General features: G+C 38.4%; 1 protein-coding gene across 3 annotated transcripts in view; it reads right to left on the reverse strand.

The window, feature by feature from the left end:
• The window catches only part of Slc25a16 (solute carrier family 25 member 16), a 44,101-nt gene extending 24,317 nt beyond the window's left edge, over nucleotides 1-19,784 (reverse strand). For 2 of the 3 annotated variants that reach the window (XM_076834645.1, XM_076834647.1), the window contains exons 1-2: nucleotides 19,536-19,784; nucleotides 10,210-10,302 (exon numbers count right to left, since the gene is read on the reverse strand). In XM_076834645.1, the coding sequence (XP_076690760.1) occupies nucleotides 10,210-10,302; nucleotides 19,536-19,656 (214 nt within the window). In that variant the 5' untranslated portion in view covers nucleotides 19,657-19,784. Of the gene's footprint in view, nucleotides 1-9,975; nucleotides 10,017-10,209; nucleotides 10,303-19,535 lie in introns of all 3 variants that reach the window. The other variant, XM_076834646.1, reaches the window with a different exon arrangement.
• Nucleotides 19,785-23,116: the final 3,332 nt, after the last annotated feature.

Genomic DNA, 23,116 nt, shown 5'->3' on the forward strand with positions numbered 1-23,116 from the left:
AATACAAAAAGGGGCTGTGGATGTGACTCAGTGGTTTAGAGCCCCTGGGTTCAATCTCCTATACAAAAAAAAAAAAAAAAAAAAAAAATTCATCAAAAATGAAAATAAAATCCTCTGTGGTTCATACCTATGGAAATAATTGGGGTTTTTTGCCTTTTTGGTTTTTTTTTTATTTGTTGATAGACCTTTATTTTATTCATTTATCTATATGTAGTGCTGAGATTCAAACCCAGTGCCTCGCACGGTCGAGGCAAGCACTCCACCATGGAGCCACAACCCCAGCACGATGTTTGGGTTTTGACACTATTGTGTGCCTTCCTCCTCAAAGCTTGTGCCTATTATTTTAAGAATCTAAACTTTATTTTATTTATTTGTTTTTATGTTGTATTAAGGATCAAAACCAGGGCCTCACGCAAGCTAGGCAAGCACTCTATCACTGAGCTACAATCCCAGCCCCAAAATGAAAAACATATATATAAAAGTCAAAACTAGGCTCATTTCTAATTTTAGATTATAAGAGGCCTTCCTATTAATTAAAACAGTAGGTACTCAACATCTAAGAAATGATATATCCCAAAAGCATTTTTTTTAAAGAGAGAGAGAGAGAGAGAGAGAGAAGGGAGAGAATTTTTTAATATTTATTTTTCATTTTTCGGCGACATAATATCTTTATTTTATTTTATGTGGTGCCGAGGATCGAACCCAGCGCCCCACACATGACAGTCCTTCCTATTTTTTATTTTTTTGAGACTCACATTGCCAATGCTGACCTTAAACTTATGATCCTCCTGCCTCAGTCTCCTGAGTCTCTGAGATTACATGCATATGCCACCAAATCCAGCTAACCCTTGTTTAATTTGATTCAAAAGTGCAACAATTTAAAGTAAGTTAAGGGCTGGGGATGTGGCTCAAGCGGTAGCCCGCTCGCCTGGCATGCGTGCGGCCCGGGTTCGATCCTCAGCACCACGTACAAAACAAAGATGTTGTGTCCCCCGATAACTAAAAAATAAATATTAAAATTCTCTTTCTCTCTCTCCCTCTCTCGCTCTCTCTTTAAAAAATAAACAAATAAATAAATAAATAAAGTAAGTTAAATTTAGAACAATTTAATCTTTCCAAATTGATACCTGTTAAATATATCAACCTATAGGCTATCATTTTTTATTTTTTTAATACTGGAGACCTGTAAGGGACAGAAAAGTTTATAAGGTACAGAAATAAAGAGGAAGTTTCAACTATATATAAAAATAACTGATAATATCTTTCTAAAACTCTGTGGCAGTTCTGCATATACTTATTACATTATTCTTTAAAACTTGTTGATTGTCACATATATTTTGTTAAAAACATTTTAAGAGAAACCATTATTAAAAACGAAGTAATATACTAGTTTCAAAAATAGAAATCTAGTAAACAAAAGACCAGGGGAAGAAGATGAAGAGGACAGGATACAAGAAAGCACAGCAAGGGCTGGGTTGTGGCTCAGTTGTAGGTGCCTGCCTGGCATGTGTGAGGCACCGAGTTCCATCCTTAGTACCACATATAAATAAATAAAATAAAGATCTATCAACAACTAAAAAAATATTTTAAATAAATAAATTAAATAAAGTATAAAAAGAAGAAAAAAGAAAGAAAGCACAGTCAGGCGTGATGGCACATGCCTGTAATCCCAGCAACTTGGGAGGCTGAGGCAGGAATATTACAAATTCAAAGCCAGCCTCGGCAACAGCAAGGCACAACTCAATGAGACCCCTTCTCTAAATACAAAATAGAGCTGGGGATGTGGCTCAGTAGTTGAGTGTTCCTGAGTTCAATCCCCAGTACCCGCCCCCCGCCCAAAAAAAAGTGGATGTTAAACCTTTCCAAATTAATACCTGTTAAATATATCAACCTATAGGCTATCATTTTTTATTTTTTTAATACTGGAGATCGAACCCAGGGCACTCTACCACTGAACTACATGCCCAGCCCTTTTTATTTTTTGAGACAGGGTTTCACTAAATTGCTGAGGCTGACCTAGAACTTGCAATCCTCTTGCTTTAGCCCCTTGAGTCACTGGGATTACAGATGCACAACACTAGGCTGTCCTATTTTTACTTTGGAAAATAAACTATTTCTTTATAACACTGGTCTCATTTTTGCAAGTGTTATAAACAGTGTTTGAAAAAAATGTGCATTCTCAGCAGCATGCAAAGTTCCTTATGTATATGTTATATCAAATTTCTATGCCATGTGCAATGGCCACACCTGTCATCCCAGTAACTCAGGAGGGTGCCCTGGGCAGTATAGCAAGACCCTATCTCAAATATTAAAATTAAAAAAGGGATGGTGATGTAGCTCAGAGGTAGAGTACTCCTGAGTTCAATTGCCAGTACCACAAAAAATAAAAATAAAAAAGCTTATTCATTATGTAAAGCCTTCTCCGAGGCTGAGGATATAGCTCAGTTGGTAGAGTGCTTGCCTAGCATGCACAAGGCCTTGGTTCAATCCCCACCCGCCCCCCCCACACACACTCACACAAAAATAAATAAATAAATAGATAGGTAGGTAGATAGATAGATAAATAGATATAAAAATAATGAGAATTTTAAAAGGGGGAGGGAGGGGCTGGGGTTGTGGCTCACAGGTAGAGTGCTTGCCTAGCATGTCCTAGACCCTGGGTTCGATCCTCAGCACCACATAAAAATAAATAAAATAAAAGTATTGTGGGCTGGGGATGTGGCTCAAGCGGTAGCGTGCTCGCCTGGCATGCGTGCGGCCTGGGTTCAATCCTCAACACCATATACCAACAAAGATGCTGTGTCATGTTGTATCCGCCGAAAACTAAAAAATAAATATTAAAATTCTCTCTCTTAAAAAAAAAAAAAAGTATTGGGTCCAACTACAACTAAAAAATACATTTAAAAAAATAAATAAATAAATCCATCTCCTCTGTATTTTTACTTACTTTTTATTAAGTAAGGATTAGAGGAACTAATATTTGGTAAAATATAAGTACATGCTTGCATATGTATATGTTAGCTCTGGAAGAAAATGAAAGAGACTTTTAAAACTGCTTAATTTCAAATTGGAACAAGAAGAGGAAACTATTTTTTTTTTTTTTTTTTTAAGAGAGAGGTGAGAGGGCTGGGGATGTGGCTCAAGCGGTAGCATGCTCGCCTGGCATGCGTGCGGCCCGGGTTCGATCCTCAGCACCACATACAAACAAAGATGTTGTGTCCGCCGATAACTAAAAAATAAATATTAAAAAAATTCTCTTTCTCTCCTTCCCTCTCTCACTCTCTCTTTAAAAAAAAAAAAAAAAGAGAGAGAGAGAGGTGAGAGAGAGAGATAGAGAGACAGAGAGAATTTTTTTTTAAAGAATTTCCCCATCTTTTTTTTTTTTTTTTTTTTTTGAGAGAGAGAGAGAGTTTTTAATATTTAGTTTTTTTGGCAGACATAACATCTTTGTTTGTATGTGGTGCTGAGGATCGAACCCAGGCCGCACACATGCCAGGCAAGCACGCTATCACTTGAGCCACATCCCCAGCCCCCAGAGAGAATTTTTAATATTTATTTTTTAGTTTTTGGCGGACACAACATCTTTGTTTTTGTTTTTTTTTTTTAATTAATTTTTATTGTAGGTTGTTCAAAACATTACAACATCTTTGTTTTTGTATGTGGTGCTGAGGATCGAACCCGGACCGCACGCATGCCAGGCGAGCGAGCTACCACTTGAGCCACATCCCCAGCCCCAAGAATAGGAAACATTTTGCTTTTATATTTTATAAATTATAAACCTTGTTAAAATAATATATATTCGGGGCTGGAGATGTGGCTTAAGCGGTAGTGCGCTCACCTGGCATGTGCGCAGCCCTGGGTTCAATCCTCACCACTACATACAAATAAAATAAAGATGCTGTGTCCTCCAAAAACTAAACAATAAATACTAAAAAATTCTCTCTTTCTCTCTCTCTCTGTCTTTAAAAAAAATAATAATAATATATATTCAAACAAATAATAAATAGGACTGGAGGTGTGGTTCAGTCTTAGAGCATCCCTAGGTTTAATCCTCCCAAAATAAAAATAAATAAAAGCAGGGCATGGTGGTACAGCTTATAACTTCGGTGACTCAGGAGGCTAGGCAAGAGGATCTCAAGTCCAAGGACAGCATAGGCAATCTTAATAAAAATTTTTAAAAGGTCTAGGGGTATAGCTTAGTAGTATAGTACTTGCCAAGCATGTACTAGGTCCTGGGTTCAATCCTCTCTGCCACAAAATTTTTTTAAAATTAATAAATAAATTAAAATTTAAAAGCATGGTACCCCAGGAGCTGGGGTTTCTGGCTCTGCAGTAGAGCCCTTGCCTACCACATGTGAGGCCCTGTGAGGTCCTGGGTTCGATCCTCAGCACCACATAAAAATTAATAAACAAAATAAAGGTATTATGTCCAACTACAAATAAAAAATAAATATATTTTTAAAAAAGCATGGTACCTCATAAATATTTACAATTATATACAACAATTAAAAAGGGTAAATATTTTCAAAAGAAAATTTCGAATAACTATCTTATAAATCTAAAGGGGCTAGAATAAAATGCTCAAAATCTTTATTTACTTATTTATTTATATAAACTAGGGATTGAAAGTGGTGGCACTCTATCACTGAGCTACATCCTCAGAACATGTGTTTGTTTGTTTGTTTATCTATTTATTCTGGTAGTGAAGACTGAACCCAGGGATACTTTACCAGTGAGCTACATCCCCAGCCCTTTTTATTTATTTAGCACTGGGACTTAACTCAGGGGAGTTTTACCACTGAGTCACTTCCCCAGCCTTTTTATTTTTTATTTTGAGACAGGGTATCACTAAGTTGCTTAGGGCCTTGCTAAGTTTCTGAGTCTGGCTTTGAACTTGCAATTTTCCTTCTTCAGCCTTCACAGCCACTGCAACTATAGGTGAGGACCATGGCACCTGTCAAAATTCTTTTTTGAAATATATTCTTGCTAAATTTCTTAGGGCCTCACTCAATTGCTGATACTGTCCTTGAACTTTTCCTCTTGCCTCAGCCTCCCAAGTTGCTGGGAATACAGGTGCGAACCACCTGGCCCAACTCTTTATTTTTAGCTTGAGACAGGGTCTCACTGAGTTGCCCAGGCTGTCCTGGAATTTCAGATTCTCCTGCCTTAGCCTTCTGAGTAGCTGGGTTTAGAGGCAGGGCACTGCATCCAGCCCTAAAACTATTTTTAGAAATGAAATTAACTGCTAGGCACTTAATCATATACCTATAATTTCAGCTACTTGGGAGACTAAGGTAGGAGGATTACAAATTTAATCCAAGACCAACCAGGGCAATTTAGCAAGACAGGGTTTCAAAATAAAAATAAATATATAAAAACGGTTGGTGATGGGCTGGGGTTGTGGCTCAGTAGTAGAGCACTTGCCTAGCATGTAAGAGGCCCTGGGTTCAATTCTCAGCACCACGTATAAATAAATAAAATAAATGTCCATTAACAACTAAAAAAAATTAAAAAAAAAAAAAAAGGTTGGTGATATAGCATAGTAGTAGAGTACCCCTGGGTTAAAATCCCAGTACAAAAACAAAAACCTGCAATTTTTTTTTGGTTTGGGCTTGTATATTTAAAAATACACAGCACCCCAAATACTATATCAGTAGTTCACAGTTACATTCCAGGAATTCCACTTCATACTTTGCAAGCCTTGTAGGATATCCTGTAACCCACGGTATGCAGCTCTGTAGAGCATGAAATCTAATGTGAATATGTAATCTATGATTACATATGATTACAAATCTGAAAACAAACCAACACACACCAGCATGGGGAGAAGGTTAAAGGAATAAAACATTTCTGTTTAGACACTGAAAGGCTGGTACATGGTGGAACACCAGGAGATACTGGTATTCATCTCGTTTTGCTTTCAATTTAGACAACAAAAGAAGATTGATTCCTTCTTTCCAGGTTTTATATAATCTCTCAATAAATTCAAAGGTCTGTTTTTCTCTACACATGACAGGTACATAATGTGAAGATATAGAATTCATTACTAGGGCTGGGGATATAGCTGAGTTGGTAGAGTGCTTGCCTCACATGCACAAAGTCCTGGGATCAATCCCCAGCACCACACACACACTCAAAAAGAGTTGCAATATTTTTTCCAGTACTGGGGATTGAACTCAAGGGTCCTCTACCATGAAGCTACATACTCACCTCATGTTTTTTGGTACTGAGTATTAAACCCAGGGGTGTTCAACCACTGAGCCACACTCCCAGCCCTATTTTGTATTTTATTTAGAGAAAGGGTCTCACTGAGTTGCTAAGTGCCTTGCTAAATTGCTGAGGCTTGCTTTCAACTCAAGATCCTCCTGCCTCAGCCTCCCAAGCTGCTGGGATTATAGATGCACACCATCTTAAAACGGCTGAGGAGAATTTCATTTAAAAAGATCTAATGGAAGGGCTGGGGATGTGGCTCAAGCGGTAGCGCGCTCACCTGGCATGCACGGGGCGCTGGGTTCAATCCAAAGCACCACATAAAAATAAAATAAAGATGTTGTATCCACCGAAAACTAAAAAATAAATATTAAAAAATTCTCTCTCAAAAAAAAAAATCTAATGGGAAAAAAATCTAATTGGATTTCTCTCTCTCTCTCTCTCTTAAAAAAAAAAAAAGAAAAATCTAATGAGAAAAAGAAATCTAATTGGATCTGGGTGCAGTGGTGTACATTTGTCATTCCAGAATTTCAAAAGGTTGAGGGAGGGGGGCTGGGGAGATAGCTCAGTTGGTATGCACAAGGCCCTGGGGTCAAGCCCCAGCACCACCAAAAAAAAAAAAAAAAAAAAAAATGTTGAGGAGGAGGACTGCAAATTTAAGGCCAGCCTCAGCAACTTTTTGAGGCATTAGCAATTTAGTGAGATCCTGTCTCTAAACAAAATAATAATAATAATAATAATAGGTAATGGCTGGGGATACAGCTCAATAGTAAACTGAACTGGGATTCAATCCCCAGTTGAAAAAAAAATCTAATTGGAAAATTATTGATTCTTATTTATCTTATAAAACATCTTTCTATATGAAACACTGCCAGGGTTGTAGTTCAGTGGTAGAGTTTCTCGCCCAGTATGTGTGAGGCGCTGGGTTTGAACCTCAGCACCATATATAAATAAAATAAAGGTACTAAATTTTTTTTCATAGTTGTAGTATGGCTTTATTTTATTTGTTTATTTTTTTTTTTTTTTGGTGCTAAGGATCAAACCCAGTGCCTCACACATACCAGGCAAGTGCTCTGCCACTGAGCTTCAGCCCCATACTTGAGATGGAGTATTACTTTATATTGTCCAAGCTGGTCTCAATTTCATGTTTTGGGAAGCCCTGTCTGAGTCTCCAAATAACTTGGATTATAGGCATGTACCAATATACCCAGCTAGTATTCTTTCATAAATTTTTTTTTAATTAGATATTAAACCCAGGGTCACTTAACCACTGAGCCACATCTCCAGCCCTTTTTATTTTTAATTTTGAGACAGGGTCTCTCCAAGGTGATGAGGCTAGCTTTGAATTCGCCATTCTCCTGCCTCAGCCTCACAGCCACTGGTATTACATGTGTGCAACACCACACCTGGCTTTAATAAATTTTTTCTGAAGGCAAAACAGTCTATAACATGAATAAACCAAAACTTATTTTGCCAATTCCCTATTCTGAAACATTCTGGATTGTTTAGAATTTTTTTTAAATATATAAATAATGTTTTTTTTTAAATCAGACATGATGTACACACCCGTTATCTTAGTTACTCAGAAGGCTGAGGCAGGAGGAAAATCAAATTGAAGGCTAGCCCTGTATCAATATTTAAAATCAGGGACTGGGTCTCAGCAATTTGGCAAGGCCATAAGCAACTGAATGAGACTTATCTCAAAATTAAAAATTAGGGGCTGGGGTTGAGGCTCAGTGGCAGAGCACTTGCCTAGCATGTGTGAGGCACTGGGTTCAATCCTCAGTACCACATACAAATAATTACTAAAAAATATTTTTTAAAATAAGAATGATAATAAAAGGGACAGGGCGTGGTGGCACAGGCCTGTAATCCCAGCAATTTGAGGGCTGAGTCAATAGGATCTCAAGTTCAAGGCTAGCCTCAACAAATCACTGAGACCCTAAGCAACTTAGTAAGACCCTGTTTCAAAATAAAAAATAAAAATGGCTGAAAATGTGGCTCATCACCCATGGGTTCAATCCTCAGTACCAAAAAAATAATAATAAATAAAAAGGGTTGGGATATAGTTCAGTTCAGTTGGTTGAATGCTTGCCTCACATTCACAGGCCCCTAACTTCAATCCCCAGCACGACAAATAATAATAATAATTAATAAATTAAAAAGACTGGGGATATAGTTCAACGGTAAAGCACCCCTAGACTCTCCAATACCAAAAAAAAAAAAATTATATATATATATATATATATGTATATATATATATATATCAGGGACTGGGGATGAGGTTGTAGCTCATGTAGCTCAGTATCAGAGCTCAGCTGAGTTCAATACCTAGCACTGCAAATAATAACAATAACAGTGCTTTTCAAAAACCAATAATTTGATCATTTATTATAACAATCAAATTTTAATGCACTGTACATAATTATAGATGTTATGATTTTCTACAACAGGCAGTTATAGCAACATTACCATAAACACTTGAGTAATGCATGGTACTCACGATGTTTCGATGTCACTCACCAGGTGACAGAAATTTTTCAGTTCTATTATCATATTTCTTTTTCATTTTTAAAACTAATACATAAAAACAAAAATTATACATATTGGCCAAGTATGGTAGTATATGTCTGTTATTCCAGCATCTCAGGAGGCTGAGGCAAGAGGATCATAAATACAAAGCCAGCTTGGGCAATTTAGCCAGACCCTATTTCAAAACAAAACAAAAAGGACAGAAAATGTAGTTCAGTGCCCTGGGTTCAATCCTTAGTACCACAAAAATAAAATGGAAAAAAAAAAAAAAAAAAAGTATGGGGCTGGGGATGTGGCTCAAGCGGTAGCGCGCTCGCCTGGCATGCGTGCGGCCCGGGTTCGATCCTCAGCACCACATACAGACAAAGATGTTGTGTCCGCCAAATACTAAAAAATAAATATTAAAATTCTCTCTCTCTCCCCCCCCCAAAAAAAAAAAAAAAAAGTATAAAGCCAGCCTGGGCAATTTAGGGAAACTGTCACAAAATTTTAAAAGGGCTGAGCACACGGTGACCCATGCCTGTAATCCCCAGTAACTCAAGAGATTGAGGAAAGAGGATCATGAATTCAAAACCAGCCTCAGCAAAAGGCAGGTATTTAGCAACTCAGTGAAATCCTATCTCTAAATAAAATACAAAATAGGGCTGGGGATGTGGCTCAGTGGCCTAGTGCCCAAGTTCATCCCTGGTATTCCCTGCACGCCCCCCTCCAAAAAAAAAAAAAAAAAAGAAGACTGAATTTTACATTTGTGAGGAATATCTAAAGTCTTGATATTTTCTTAAGAAAGCAAGTTTATCTGAAACTAATTATAATAAATTCTACTTGCAATATTGGGAAAGTTCTAGAAATTCTAATATTTCTAGAAGGCTTGTTTCATTGTTTTCTCCCTATAGTCTTGGGGATTAAATCCGGGGCTTTACACATGCTAGGAAAGTGCTCTACCACTAAGTTACATCCTCAGTCTTTTTTATTTTATTTTGAGACAGGGTCTCTCTAAACTCCCTTGAACTTGTGATCCTCCAGCCTCAGATCTTCTGAGTAGCTGGGATTACAGGTGTGCACCACTGGCCCCCCTAATCCTGGCCTATTTAAGTATTTAAAGGAGTTATTATTTCAGCTTTATATTTATTAAAAATTTTATCTCCACTCATTGAATTAAAAAATCAGGCCGAGTTTTATTATGTATATCTGTGAAGTATGTAACTCATTGATCCCAATAAAAATTGTACTTACTTCCATGATTCCAAGATTTTGGCTTGGAAAATATCAGTACCCTAAAATGATAAATACATATAACCACTATTACAAATGAACAGATTAAAATGAATAAGAGACATAGAACTTATATTTACCACCAAATTTGAATTCCCTTTTCTACCTCTTTCCATTATAATTTACAATGGGAAACCAGCAAGCAGATGGATAATTTTTTTATTTCACTTTCATTTTTATAATCTATTAACTTACCTAAATGCTTGTAATGGTGATTGTGAGCTTGTAATAAAACTTTTACTCGATCCAAAGGAGCAACTGTTGTTTTGGCGCAGCATCCAGCAATCCCTAAAAATTGTTTAAAAGGTCAGAAATAAATTGCATATCATTTCTTTCTACAGGGAAATCTTTATTTGTCCAACCAGCAAACCCACTGATCTTTAATTTGGTCTCCATGGATAGAATTGCCCAGTAGCAGGGATATGCAGATGATTGGCCCCCATTTCCTATAATTTAATAATTGAGAATGTCAGACTTAAAAATAAGTTTGGGGAGTATAAATCACTTCCCAGTGCCTGGTGAACCCTGGAATTTTGCTAAAATGTATCTGTGGAGACTAAAACAAAGGTATTTACCCAACTGCAAAGTTCTGTTTCTAATAAGCATCTCTTCTTCTTGGATGAATTTTACATTAAAACAACCAACTTTTTTTTGTTGTTATTTTTTTTAGTTGTCAATGGACCTTTATTTTATTTATGTATGTATTTGTTTATAAATGGTGCTGAGGATCAAACCCATGGCCTCACACATGCCAGGCAAATGCTCTACCACTGGGCAACAACCCCAGCCCCAAAACAACCAACTTTTACCCATAAAAGCAGTCATTCATTTATACATTCAGCAACTTTGTATTTAGTTCCTACTTTGTGCCACTGGCCATATGTGTGGATGAAAACAGAGTAAAGTGCTTACATGGACTTTAAGATTGATCAGAGGGTGGGGATGTGGCTCAAGCGGTAGGGCGCTCGCCTGGCATGCGTGCGGCCCGGGTTCGATCCTCAGCACCACATATAAACAAAGATGTTGTGTCCACCAATAAGTAAATATTAAAATTTTGAAAAAAAAAAAAAAAAGATTGATCAGAATGCTACTGACCTATCAGCATAGAACGCTTCAAAAGTGATCACATAAAGACTTTTCTACAATACTTTCCTGTATTATAGAAACACTCAATAAGATGAGTTGTTTCTATAATAAAAGGTGAGCAAAAAAGCCTTTGTTTTCTTTACGAGTGCATTAAATTCTTCACCATCAAATATGTATTTCAGGGCTGGGGATGTGGCTCAAGTGGTAGCGCGCTCGCCTGGCATGCATGCGGCCCAGGTTCCATCCTCAGCACCACATACAAACAAAGATGTTGTGTCCGCCGAGAACTAATAAGTAAATATTTTTAAAAAAAATATGTATTTCAGGGGCTGGGATTGTGGTTCAGCGGTAGAGCACTTGCCTAGCACGTGCAAGGTCCTGGTTTCAATCCTCAGCACCATATATAAATAAATAAATAGAATAAAGATAATGTGTTGAACTACAACTAAAATATAAATATTTTAAAAATCTGGGGCTGGGGATGTGGCTCAAGCGGTAGCGCACTCGCCTGGCATGCGTGCGGCCCGGGTTCAATCCTCAGCACCACATACAAAGATGTTGTGTCAGCCAAGAACTGAAAAATAAAAATATTAAAAAAAAAAAATCTGTATTTCAGAAGGGTCAAGAGGACAAGAATTTTATGGATCTCCTTCACTGATGCATCACCAAAGACCAATGCAGAGTCTAGCACATAAAATCATAAAGTCCATACCCACTGTATTTGACAGCTCAGCGTGTAACTAATATTAAAGCCCACCCTTTCAGATATCCAAAAATTAAATGTAAATTTGTACTGTAATATAAAAGTTTATATTTATAAAAGTTTTTTTTTATTTGAACTAATAGAAATAGCAGGCTATTCAAAATTGAGGATAAACTAAAAGTCATTTGCATCTGGTTTTATTTGCTTATATTATTTTATGATACATTATTATCTTCTCAGTCATATATGGATTAACCCATCAAATGAAATTATTTAGAATGTATTCAATAAGTAGTTTCCTTTAATAGTATCTTAATTTAATACTGCTTCAAAGGTTAATTAATCAACAACCCAATAGTCCATTTGAGTTAGGTCAAGTAGCTTTCATCTTTATTTTGCAGTGCAAGAGATCAAATCTAGGAACTTGTACAAGCTAAGAAGCACTCTACCACTGTGCTATACCATATTTCCACCACCACCACCCATTTATCTATCTATTTATTTATTTATTTTTCAGTACTGAAAATTGAACCCAGAGGTACTCTACCACTGACCTCCTCTTTTTATTTTTATTTTGAGACAAAGTCCCCCCCAAAATGGCCAAAGCTAGCCTTGAACTTGATATGCTCCTGCTTCAACCTCCAGAGCAGCTGAGAATACAAAAGCACCACTGCGCCCAGCTGCTGCTTTTATCTTTCTTTTAAGAGAAAGCAACTAGACTAGAGGTAGCTCAGTGGTAGAAGCACCAAAAAAAAAAAAAAAAAGAAAAGGAAGATTGAACAACTAAAGAGATTTGCCCAAAGCACTGTTAACCATAATAGTTAACAAATATTCAGTATTTATTTTGTACCAGGCACTAGCCTAAGAAATTTAATTGTGGGCACTGTGCCAAGGCTTTTACTATTCCAGTTTAATCATTAGAACAATTTTTTAAGGTAGGTAGACTTATATTCTCTTTTGATGATGGGAAAACTAAGGTAAAAAGGTTAAATAACTTGCCCAGCCTATCACCTGGATGTGAAACTCCTATACAACCTTCAAAGTCATGCCTTCCAAAAATTTGAACCAGCACTTAACAAAAGAAACACAGATGGGCAATAAAATGAAAAGATGCTCAGCATCATTTTCTTCAAGAAAATAAGAATTAAAATCACAATTAGATAACATTAAACACTTGTAAAAATGAAAAACATACATAATACCCTAACAATACCAACAAGTACTGACAAGGCAGTGGGGATAAAAAATGAAACAGATGCTTTGAGAAATAAGTTAGCAGGGGTTTTTTGTTTTGTTTTGTTTTGTTTTTGGTACTGGGGATTGAACTCATGAACACTCTACCACTGAACTACATCCCCAGCCCCTTACGTGTGTGTGTTTGTGTGTGTGTGTGTACGTGTGTGTGTCTGTGTGTGTGTGTGTTTTCCTGAGATAGGGTCTCCTTAAGCTGCCACAATTGGCCTTGAACTTGTCATCCTCATGTCTTAGCCTCCCAAGTAACTAGGCTTATTTATTTATTTATTTATTTATTTAAATAAGACTAAACACTTCTTTTTTTTAAGAGAGAGAGAATTTTAATATTTATTTTTTTTGGTTTTCAGCGGACACAACATCTTGTTTGTATGTGGTGCTGAGGATCGAACCCGGGCCGCACTCATGCCAAGCGAGCATGCTACTGCTTGACCCACATCCCCAGCCCCTATTTATTATTTATTTATTTATTTATTGGTACTGGGAGTTAAAACAGGGGTAACTTTACCACTGAGCTACATCCCCAGTCCTTTTTATTTTTGAGGCAGGGTCTCATTAAGTTGCTTAGGGCCTTGCTAATTGCTGAGGCTGGCCTCAAACTCGCAATCATCCTGTCTCAGCCTCAGGAACTGATGTGATTACAAGTGTACACCACAGTGTTCAGAATTGGCAATTTCTTATTAAATTAAGTACAGCCAGAGGATGTAACTTATTGGTAGAGCACTTGCCGAGTTCAATCCCCAGCACTGCAGAAATTATAAATTAAAAAAATAAAGTTAAGGGCTGGTTCCCAAGGTTCATAAATCTTCTGGAGCCCTTTCCTCCACTGCACCAGCCAAAAAGCACAGAGGTCTCTAGCTGGAGCCAGCCTGGCCTAGGAGCAGCTGCCTTAAACTCCTGGTCCTGAGTAGCTGAGATGTGCCACCACTCCTGGCTTCCTTTTTTTTTTTTTTTTTTTAATTCCAACCTGAGTGAAGATGATTGTAATTTTTCATACTATCAAAGAGTAAAAGGATGTTGGCTGGGGATGAGGCTCAAGCGGTAGCGCGTTCGCCTGGCATGCCTGCGGCCCCGGGTTCGATCCTCAGCACCACATGCAGACAAAGATGTTGTATCCGCTGAAAACTAAAAAATAAATATTAGAAATTCTCTCTCTCTCTCTCTCTCTCTCTCTCTCTCTCTTTCTCCCCCCCCCTCTCTCCTCTCTCTCTATCTTTAAAAAAAAAAAGGATGTAAACATGTTTATTGTCATCTTTTTATAAATTGTGAAATGTATATTTTAAAAAGTTAAACATGATATTCTTTTCTTTTTTTAAAGTAACTGTGGAAGATGTCTTTTTTTATTATTTAATTATTTTAGTTGTTGATGGGCCTTTATTTTTTATTTATATGTGGTGGTGAGAATCAAACCCAGTGCTTCACACATTCAAGGCAAGCACTCTACCACTGAGCCACAACCCCAGCCTATATGATAATCTTAAAGCCAAGGAGTCAGGGCTGGGGATATAGCTCAGTAGTAGAGTCCTTGCCTCCCATGCACAATCCCCAGCACCCAAAAAAAAAAAAAAAAAAAAAAAAGAGCAAGGAGTCCCTTCCTAGAAATTTGCCCAAGGATAAAGAAACCAAAGGATTTCATCCAGGGGATGAAACTCACATAAAACACTACTTTTCATAGTCTCTTAAGTCAGATAGTGGAAAACCAGAAAGAAATCAAATTTTCATCAACAGATGTGGCTAGGCACAGTGGCACACATGTCTAGTTCCAGCTACTTGGGAGGCTGAGGAGGGAGGATCACTTGAACCCAGGAATTTTGGAGACCAGCCTGGGCTATGTAAGAAAAAACCATTTCAAAAAAGAAAGGAAGAAAAAAGAAAGAAAGAAACTTTGGTATATCCATACAACAAAATATTATTTGTTAGTAAAAAGGAACAGCAGCGGGGCTGGGGCTGTAGCTCAGTGGCAGAGCATTTGCCTAGCATGTGTGAGGCACTGGGTTTGGTCCTTAGTACTACATAAAAATAAACAAATAAAATAAAGGCATTCTATCCATTTGCAACTATAAAAGAAAAAAAAAAGGAACAGCAGCATGGTGGTACACACCTGTAATCCTAGCTATTAGAGAGGCTGAGGCAAGAAGATTGCAAGTTCAAGGCCAGTCTGGGAAACTTACCAAGACCCTACCTTAAAATAAAAAATAAAAAGGGCCAGAGATATAGCCAGTGGTAGATATGGTTTCCCCGGGTTCAATACTCAGTACTGCAAAAACAAAAACATAAATAAAAATAAAAATATTTAATGTTTTAAAATTCCAAATGGCTGGGGATATTGCTTAGTAGTAAAGTACCCAGGGTTTGATCCCCATTATAGATAGATTTGAGGAAAACAAGGGCTAGAAGTATAACTCAGTGGTAGAGTTCTTGCCTAGCATGATTTGAGCCACAGCAGTGAGAGAGAAGAAAAAAAAAAAAAAAAAAAAAGGAACAAACTTCACATACAACATGGGTAAATTTTCAAAACATTTTGCTAAGCGAAGAATGCCAGATATTCCATTTAGGTGGTACTGAAGACTGAACCAGAGCTTCATGCGTGCTAAGCAATGGTCTACCTCCAAGTTATATCCCTAGTCCCCAATTTTTTTTTGAGACAGGCTCTCCCTTAATTGCCCAGGCTGGTCTTAGAGTTTCAATCCTTTTGCCTCAGAAAATAGATCTGTGCTTGTCAGAAGTTGAGGATGACAGGAGGAGAATGACACAAGGGAAGTGGAACTATTTTGGGGTGATGAAACTATTCTATATCTTGACTATGGTAGACTTTATACATTTTTGGCAAGCTGAATTTAACTATGTACCTCAAAAGAGTGAACTTTACTGTATATAAAGTATACTTCAGTAAGCCTACTTAAAAAAAAAGGCAAAAATCCTATGGAATCAGACATGGTGGCACATGCCTATAATCACAGAAACTCAGGAGGCTGAGGCAGGAAGATCACAAGTTCAAGGCCAACCTGTGAAACTTATTGAGACCCTGTTTCAAAATAAAAAATAAGGGCTGGGGATGTGGTTCAAGCGGTAGCGCGCTCTCCTGGAATGCGAGCGGCTCTGGTTCGATCCTCAGCACCACATACAAACAAAGATGTTGTGTCCGCCGATAACTAAGAAATAAATATTAAAAAAAAAATTCTCTCTCTCTCTCTCTCTCTCCTCTCTCAAAAAAAAAATTAAATTAAATTCAAAATAAAATGACTAGGGATATAGCACAGTGGTTCAGTACCCTGGGTCCAAAAAATAAAATAAAATACTATAGAAACTTCTAAAGGGCTCAAGCGGTAGCGCGCTCGCCTGGCATGCGTGCGGCCGGGTTCGATCCTCAGCACCACATACAAAGATGTTGTGTCTGCCGAAAACTAAAAAATAAATATTAAAAAAAAAAAAGAAACTTCTAAAAACCATCTGGCTTAATCAAGATTCCTTTGTAGTATTTCCTATACTTGCTATTTCCAATCTTTCCTCTTTCATTAAATTTTTTCTGTAGTAAAGTATAAGATACAAACATAAAAGTACAAAAATCATAAGCATGCCTCCTAACAAGTTAGTGCAAAGTGAATGAAATCATGTTAGATCAAGAAATAGGATACTTGGGCTGGGGTTATAGCTTAGTAGCAGAGTGCTTGCCTAGCACATGTGAGGCACTGGGTTCGGTCTTCAGCACCACGTAAAAAAATAAATAAAATAAAAAATAACACATACACACAAAAAAAGAAAAAAGAAAAGAAATAGGATACTTATATTAAGCCCCCAAAAGTCTTTTTCCAATGCTCCCCAAAATACTATCTGTCCCTCCTCAGAGATAATCAACTACTCTTCTGATTTTAACAACATAGATTTAATTTTGATCATATTTGACCTTTATACAAACAAAATGACACAGTATATGCATAGTCTACTGTCTGGCTTTTGCTGTTCAATATTATGTTTGTGAGATTTTTCCATAATTGTTAAGTGTGGCAATAATTCATTAATTTTCAGTGATGCATAGTATCTCATTTATTAGTATACCATATTTTCATTATACGTCCTAACTTTGACAGAAATTGGGGTTGCTTCTAGTTTTTGGCTATTATGAATATGGCAACTGCAAACAAAAATACAGTCTATATATTGGTATATGCTTAGAAACCATTAGATATATAGCATGCAAATATTCAGCTTCATAAATAACTGCTTAACCAGTGCTTCGAAGTGGTTTTACCAATCTATAGTACTACCAACAGTACATGAGTCCTGCTTGCTATTCTAATCTACATGTCCCAAGAATTTAGTTCAACACCCAGTCCACATTATAAAATAATGTTCAAAACAACTTCTGATCTCTTTCCAAAAACCACCACAAAAATTGCTCCAATGATAGCCATCAGTCAATGACAGCTACCTCCTTGCAGTTGCTCAGGCCAAAACAAATCATCTTTGACTTTCCCTCACCTCACCTCTAATCAGTCAGAAAATCCTATGTATATACATATATATATGTATTTACATATATATACATATATATATGTATTTACATATATATATACATATACATATATATATATATATATATATATATATATATCCATAATCTCACAACTTCTCACCAACTTCACAGATACTATGCTGATCCAAGCCACTATCATCTATCATCGAAATTACTGCAATAACTCCCAAACTGGTCTCTTCGCTTCTATATGTGCACCTTACAGTTTTTCTCAACAGAGCAGCCTGACACTTTTGTGCTCAATATCTGTAATATTGCCAGGTGCAGTGATCCACACCTGTAATCCCAGTGACCTGGGAGGCTGAGGTAGGAGGATGGCAATTCAAAGCCAGCCTCAGCAACTTAGGGATCCCCTATCTAAAAATAAAACAAAAAAGGTTGGGGGTGTGGCTCAGTGCTCAAGAGCCCCTGGGTTCAAGCACCAGCACACATAGATACACACAAAAATCTTTAATATTTCCCCATTTCACTCTGAGTAAAAATCAGAATCTTTATGATTTGGAAGATCCCTTCATTTTCTTCTCCCTGCTCTTTACCTAACTTCCTTCCCTAATCAACACCACTTGTCTTCAGCCAAATGTCTTGCAGCAGACTAGACTTTCTGGCTTTAAAGCCTTTGCCTTCTCTGCCAGGCATTGTTGCACACATTTGTAATCCCAGTGACTCAGGAGACTGAGGCAGAAGGATACAAGTTCAAGGCCAGCCTCAGCAATTTAGCAAGCTTCTGTCTCAAAATAAGAAAATTAAAAGGGTGGGGATGTAGCTCAGTGGTAAAGCACTCCTGGGTTCAATATCTAGTACATCTAGTACAAAAAAAAAAAAAAAGTTCGCTCAAATTTCAAGTTTCAATCTCTCAATGAGACACCACAGCCATCATCTTTAATACTGTCCACTCCACTGCCTTCCCTGTCTTCTTTCTACTTCTTCCCATTGCATTCATCACCTTCTAACATACTATATTTTCATTCTGTTTATTCTTTCACCTTACAACTCCATAACCAACATAAACTCCAGGAAGGTATAGATATTTCTTTTGTTCCTTTTTTTAAATATTTATTTTTTAGTTGTAGTTGGACACAATACCTTTATTTATTTTTATGTAATGCTGAGGATGAAACCCAGGACCTCACATGTGCTAGGGGAGCCCTCTACCACTGAGTCACAACGCCAGCCCCTTTCTTGTGTTCTTTGATGTATACTAAGCAAAAAGTAGGCACATACCTGGCACTCAAATATTCCAGTACGAATAAATGAATGCCCTTTTTATCAGGAGGACAAACTAATTGTTGTTACTGCTGCAGAATACAGATAATATATTTCAACAATAATTCATAATGTGGAATTTTAAAATTCTCTGTCAAATAACTAAGTGATGATAACCCAGACAAGCAATTACACCATAAGGGAAGAGATTAAAACACTTCTTTATGATAAGGCAGAGGAAATTTCTTTGAGACAATATGAATGTTCTGGTCTCGTGGTCAGATCAATAGTAGGGCTTGTCAAGTAGTTTTGACACAGTTTGCTAATTTTACACAATTTCTCAGTCATCTTTAAAAAGCTGACCTCCAGTATTTATTTTCCTTTAAGCAAACAACAAAACCTAATTGCACACTCGGTTACCCAGTCTCTACAAAAGAAAGGAGTGCCCAGTATGTTTCGTGTAAGGGATCTCCCTCTTTTCCTGGCTACCCAACTCTGGATAATATCAGCTTCACTTAGTCCTTCCACGTCTCCAGCCTCTTCCCAAGAGCCCAAGGTCCCACTCCCTTGAACCTGGCTGGCACAAGACAAGGATTATTAGAATGAGATTACAGGCAGGTATGGGTAAACATCCGGCAGGGTACTGAAGCAGAGTAGGGAGTATCGTAGAGGCCTCTAGCATCCGATCTGCCAGCGATTTTAGCCGGAGGAAAGCAGCCAGAAGACTTCGGGGCGGACACTCACCTCCGGCCAAGAAGGAGCGCAGCCAGTAGAAGTCACGACGGGCAGTAGGCCCTCCGGCCCCTGCCGCCTGCGGCATGGCGGGAGGGGTTTCGGCCGCTGCCAGGGCCGCCGCCGCAGCCATCAGGACCACAGTCACCAAGGGGACGTGGGTTGCCAACTTACAAACCACGGAACAGAACCATGGCTGGTGCCTGCAGTGACAGGTGGCCGACCGCCGAGCTGGCGGGGCCTAATGATTCCAGGTGCGGCGCCCGCTGATGGCGTAACCCAGGGGCGGAGCCTGGGTCACGCCCCAAGGGGTCTGGAGTGGGGCGGGGCCTGAGGGAGACCGAGATCTCCGGGCTGGTCTCCCCAGCGAGCCTTGCCCCACCTCTCTACTCCCCTATTTTTTTTTTTTTTTCCTAATTTTTGGGTATTGGGGATTGAACTAAGGGGCACTCAATTACTGAGCCACATCCCCAGCCCTGTTTGTATTTTATTAGAGACAGGGCCTCACTGAGTTGCTTAGCACCTCGCTTTTGCTTTAAACTCACAATCTTCCTGCCTCAGCCTCTGGAGCTCCTGGGATTAAAGGCCTGTGCCACTGTGTCTGGCTTCTACTACCCCATTTGCAGTGTTTGTTTTTATACTGGGGATTGAATCCAGGGTCACTTAACCATTGAACCACATCCCCAGCCTTTTACATTTTTAATTTTGAGACAGTGTCTCACTAAGTTGGCTTGGGTCTTATCAAATTGCTAAAACTGGGTTCAAACATGTGTTTATCCTATCTCAGTCTCTCATGTCACTGGAATTACAGGCATCTGCCAGGCCTGCTTTGCTTTTCAGGGCGGAAGATGGAAAGGGTGGCTATTCAGGGTCCTGTCAAAACCCACTACCTGCCCAGACTCCGCACATACCTGTAATTTCAGTGGCTTGGGAGGCTGAGACAGGAGGATCACAAGTTGAAAGCCAACCTCAGCAAAAGCCAAGTGCTAAACAACTCAGTGAGACCCTGTCTCTAAATAAAATTCAAAACAGGGCTGGGGATGTGGCTCAGGGGCCAAGTACCCCTGAGTTACCTCCAGTTACCTTCCCCACCAACCCCCCCCCCCAAAAAAAAAAACACTACCTCAAAATGCTTTCCCATTCTTTGGCCTATATTGAGTTGTAACCACCCATTGAGATGCTTTCTAACCTCCCTAAAATGCACCCTTTCCACAATCAATCTTCAGCTTTTCATTCTCTCCTAGTATCTCTTTGCTTACTATTCCAACTCTGCTTTCTCAGAGCTCCTCATTTAATTTCAGTCGCTGCCTCCCTAAGCCCCACTAAGATTCCAAAGCGCCCATGCCACATTTGCACAGGCAGCAAGGGACGGACACACACACACACACACACACACACACACACACACACTCATACACACATCCTGAAGTAGCTCTAGAGCTAAACAGGTTATTCTTTCTTTGGGTCCCTAGTCATTAAAACAAGCTAGTTTGTAACAGTCATCCACTTCATACTTTGAATATAGCCCTTGATGCTCTGTCACTGTGAATTATTTTTTTAATTTTTTTAAATTAATTATACATGACAGTAGAATGCACCTTGCTAACCATATATAATGGAGTATAATTTCTCATTCTTCTGGTTATACATGATGTAGAACCCCACTCTTCATGTAGTCATATATGTATATAGGGTAATAATGTCTGATTCATTCTACTATCCTTCCTATCCCCAGTCCCCCTCCACTCCCCTCACTCCCCTCTACCTAATCTGAAGTAACTCTTCCCTAGCCCCCCATCCCTTATTGTGAATTAGCATCTGATATCAGAGAAAACACTCAGCCTTTGGTTTGGGGGATTGGCTTATTTCACTTAGCATGATATTCTCCAGCTCCATCCATTTATCAGCAAACACCAAAAAACAACCCACTCAATAAGTGAGCTAGGCTGGGTGGGGTGGCTCACACCTATAATCCCAGTGGCTCTGGAGGTTGAGACAGGAGGATCTCGAGTTCAAAGCCAGCCTCAGCAAAAGCCAGGCACTAAGCAACTCAGTAAGACCCTGTCTCTAATAAAACACAAAACAGGGCTAGGAATGTGCCTCAGTGATTGAGTGCCCCTGAGTTCAATGCCTGGTACACCCCTCCCCCCAAAAAATGGACTAAAGAACTGAACAGAGGGCTGGGGCGCGCTCGCCTGGCATGAGTGCGGCCCAGGCTCGATCCTCAGCACCACATACAAACAAAGATGTTGTGTCTGCCGAAAACTAAAAATACATAAATAAATGAGTAAATATTAAAAAAAAAAAAAAAAAAGAACTGAACAGACACTCCAACAGAAGAAGAAATGCAATTGATCAACAAATATATGGAAAAAATGTTCAAAAGATTTTTCTAGGTCTGGGGTTGTAGCTCAGTTAAGAGTACTTGCCTGGCATGTATGAGGCACTGGGTTCAATTCTCAGCACCATATACAAACAAGTAAAATAAAGGTCCATCAACATGTAAATAATAATAATAATAATAATAATAAAAAGTTTTTTCGGGCTGGGGATGTGGCTCAAGTGGTAGTGCGCTCGCCTGGCATGCATTCGGCCCAGGTTCGATCCTCAGCACCACATACAAACAAAGATGTTGTGTCCGCCAATAACTAAAAAATAAATATTAAAATTCTCTCTCTCCCTCTCTCTCTCCCTCTTTCTTTAAAAAAAAAAAAAAAAAAAAAAAATTTTATCTCACCCCTGTCAGAATGGCAATTATCAAGGGCTGGGGGTGGGGGAGGGGAAGGGGATTAGCAAGGATGGTGGAATGTGATGGACATTATTATCCAAAGTACATGTATGAAGACACGAATTGTGTGTCAACATACTTTACCTACAGAGATATGAAAAATTATGGTATAGAGCTCTCGCCTAGCATGCGCAGGGCCCTGGGTTCGATCCTCAGCACCACATAAAACTAAATGTTTGGAATAAATGTATTGTGTTCAACTACAACAACAAAACAATAAATATTAAAAAAAAAAAAAAAAGAAAAATTATGGTATATATGTGTAATGAGAATTGTAATGCAAAAAAAAAAAGTACATGTATAAAGACATGAATTGCCGTGAACATACTTTATATACAAAGATGTGAAAAATTGTGCTCTATATGTGTAATAAAAATTGTAATGCATTCCACTGTTGTGTATTTGAAAAAAAATAATATCAATTAAAAAATAAAAGGATACAGGATACACGGCTGGGGATATAGTTCAGTTGGTAGAATGCTTAACTTGCATTCATGAGGCCCTGGGTTCCATCCCCAGCATCACAAATAAATAAATAAATAAATAAAAGAACACAACAGCCAGGCATGGTGTGGTGGTATGCCTGTAAGCCCAGCAGCTCAGGAGGCTGAGGCAAGAGGATCACAAATTCAAAGCCAGCCTCAACAAAGTCGAGGCACTAACCAACTCAGTGAGATCCTATCTCTAAATAAAATACAAAATAGGGCTGGGGATGTGGCTCAGTGGTCAAGTGCCCCTGAATTCAATACCCAGGATCGGAAAAAAAAAAAAAAAAAAGAACACAAACAACAATAAATGTTGGTGA

The sequence above is a fragment of the Callospermophilus lateralis genome, chromosome 15 (genome assembly GCF_048772815.1).
Source record: "Callospermophilus lateralis isolate mCalLat2 chromosome 15, mCalLat2.hap1, whole genome shotgun sequence".
NCBI lineage: Eukaryota > Metazoa > Chordata > Mammalia > Rodentia > Sciuridae > Callospermophilus > Callospermophilus lateralis.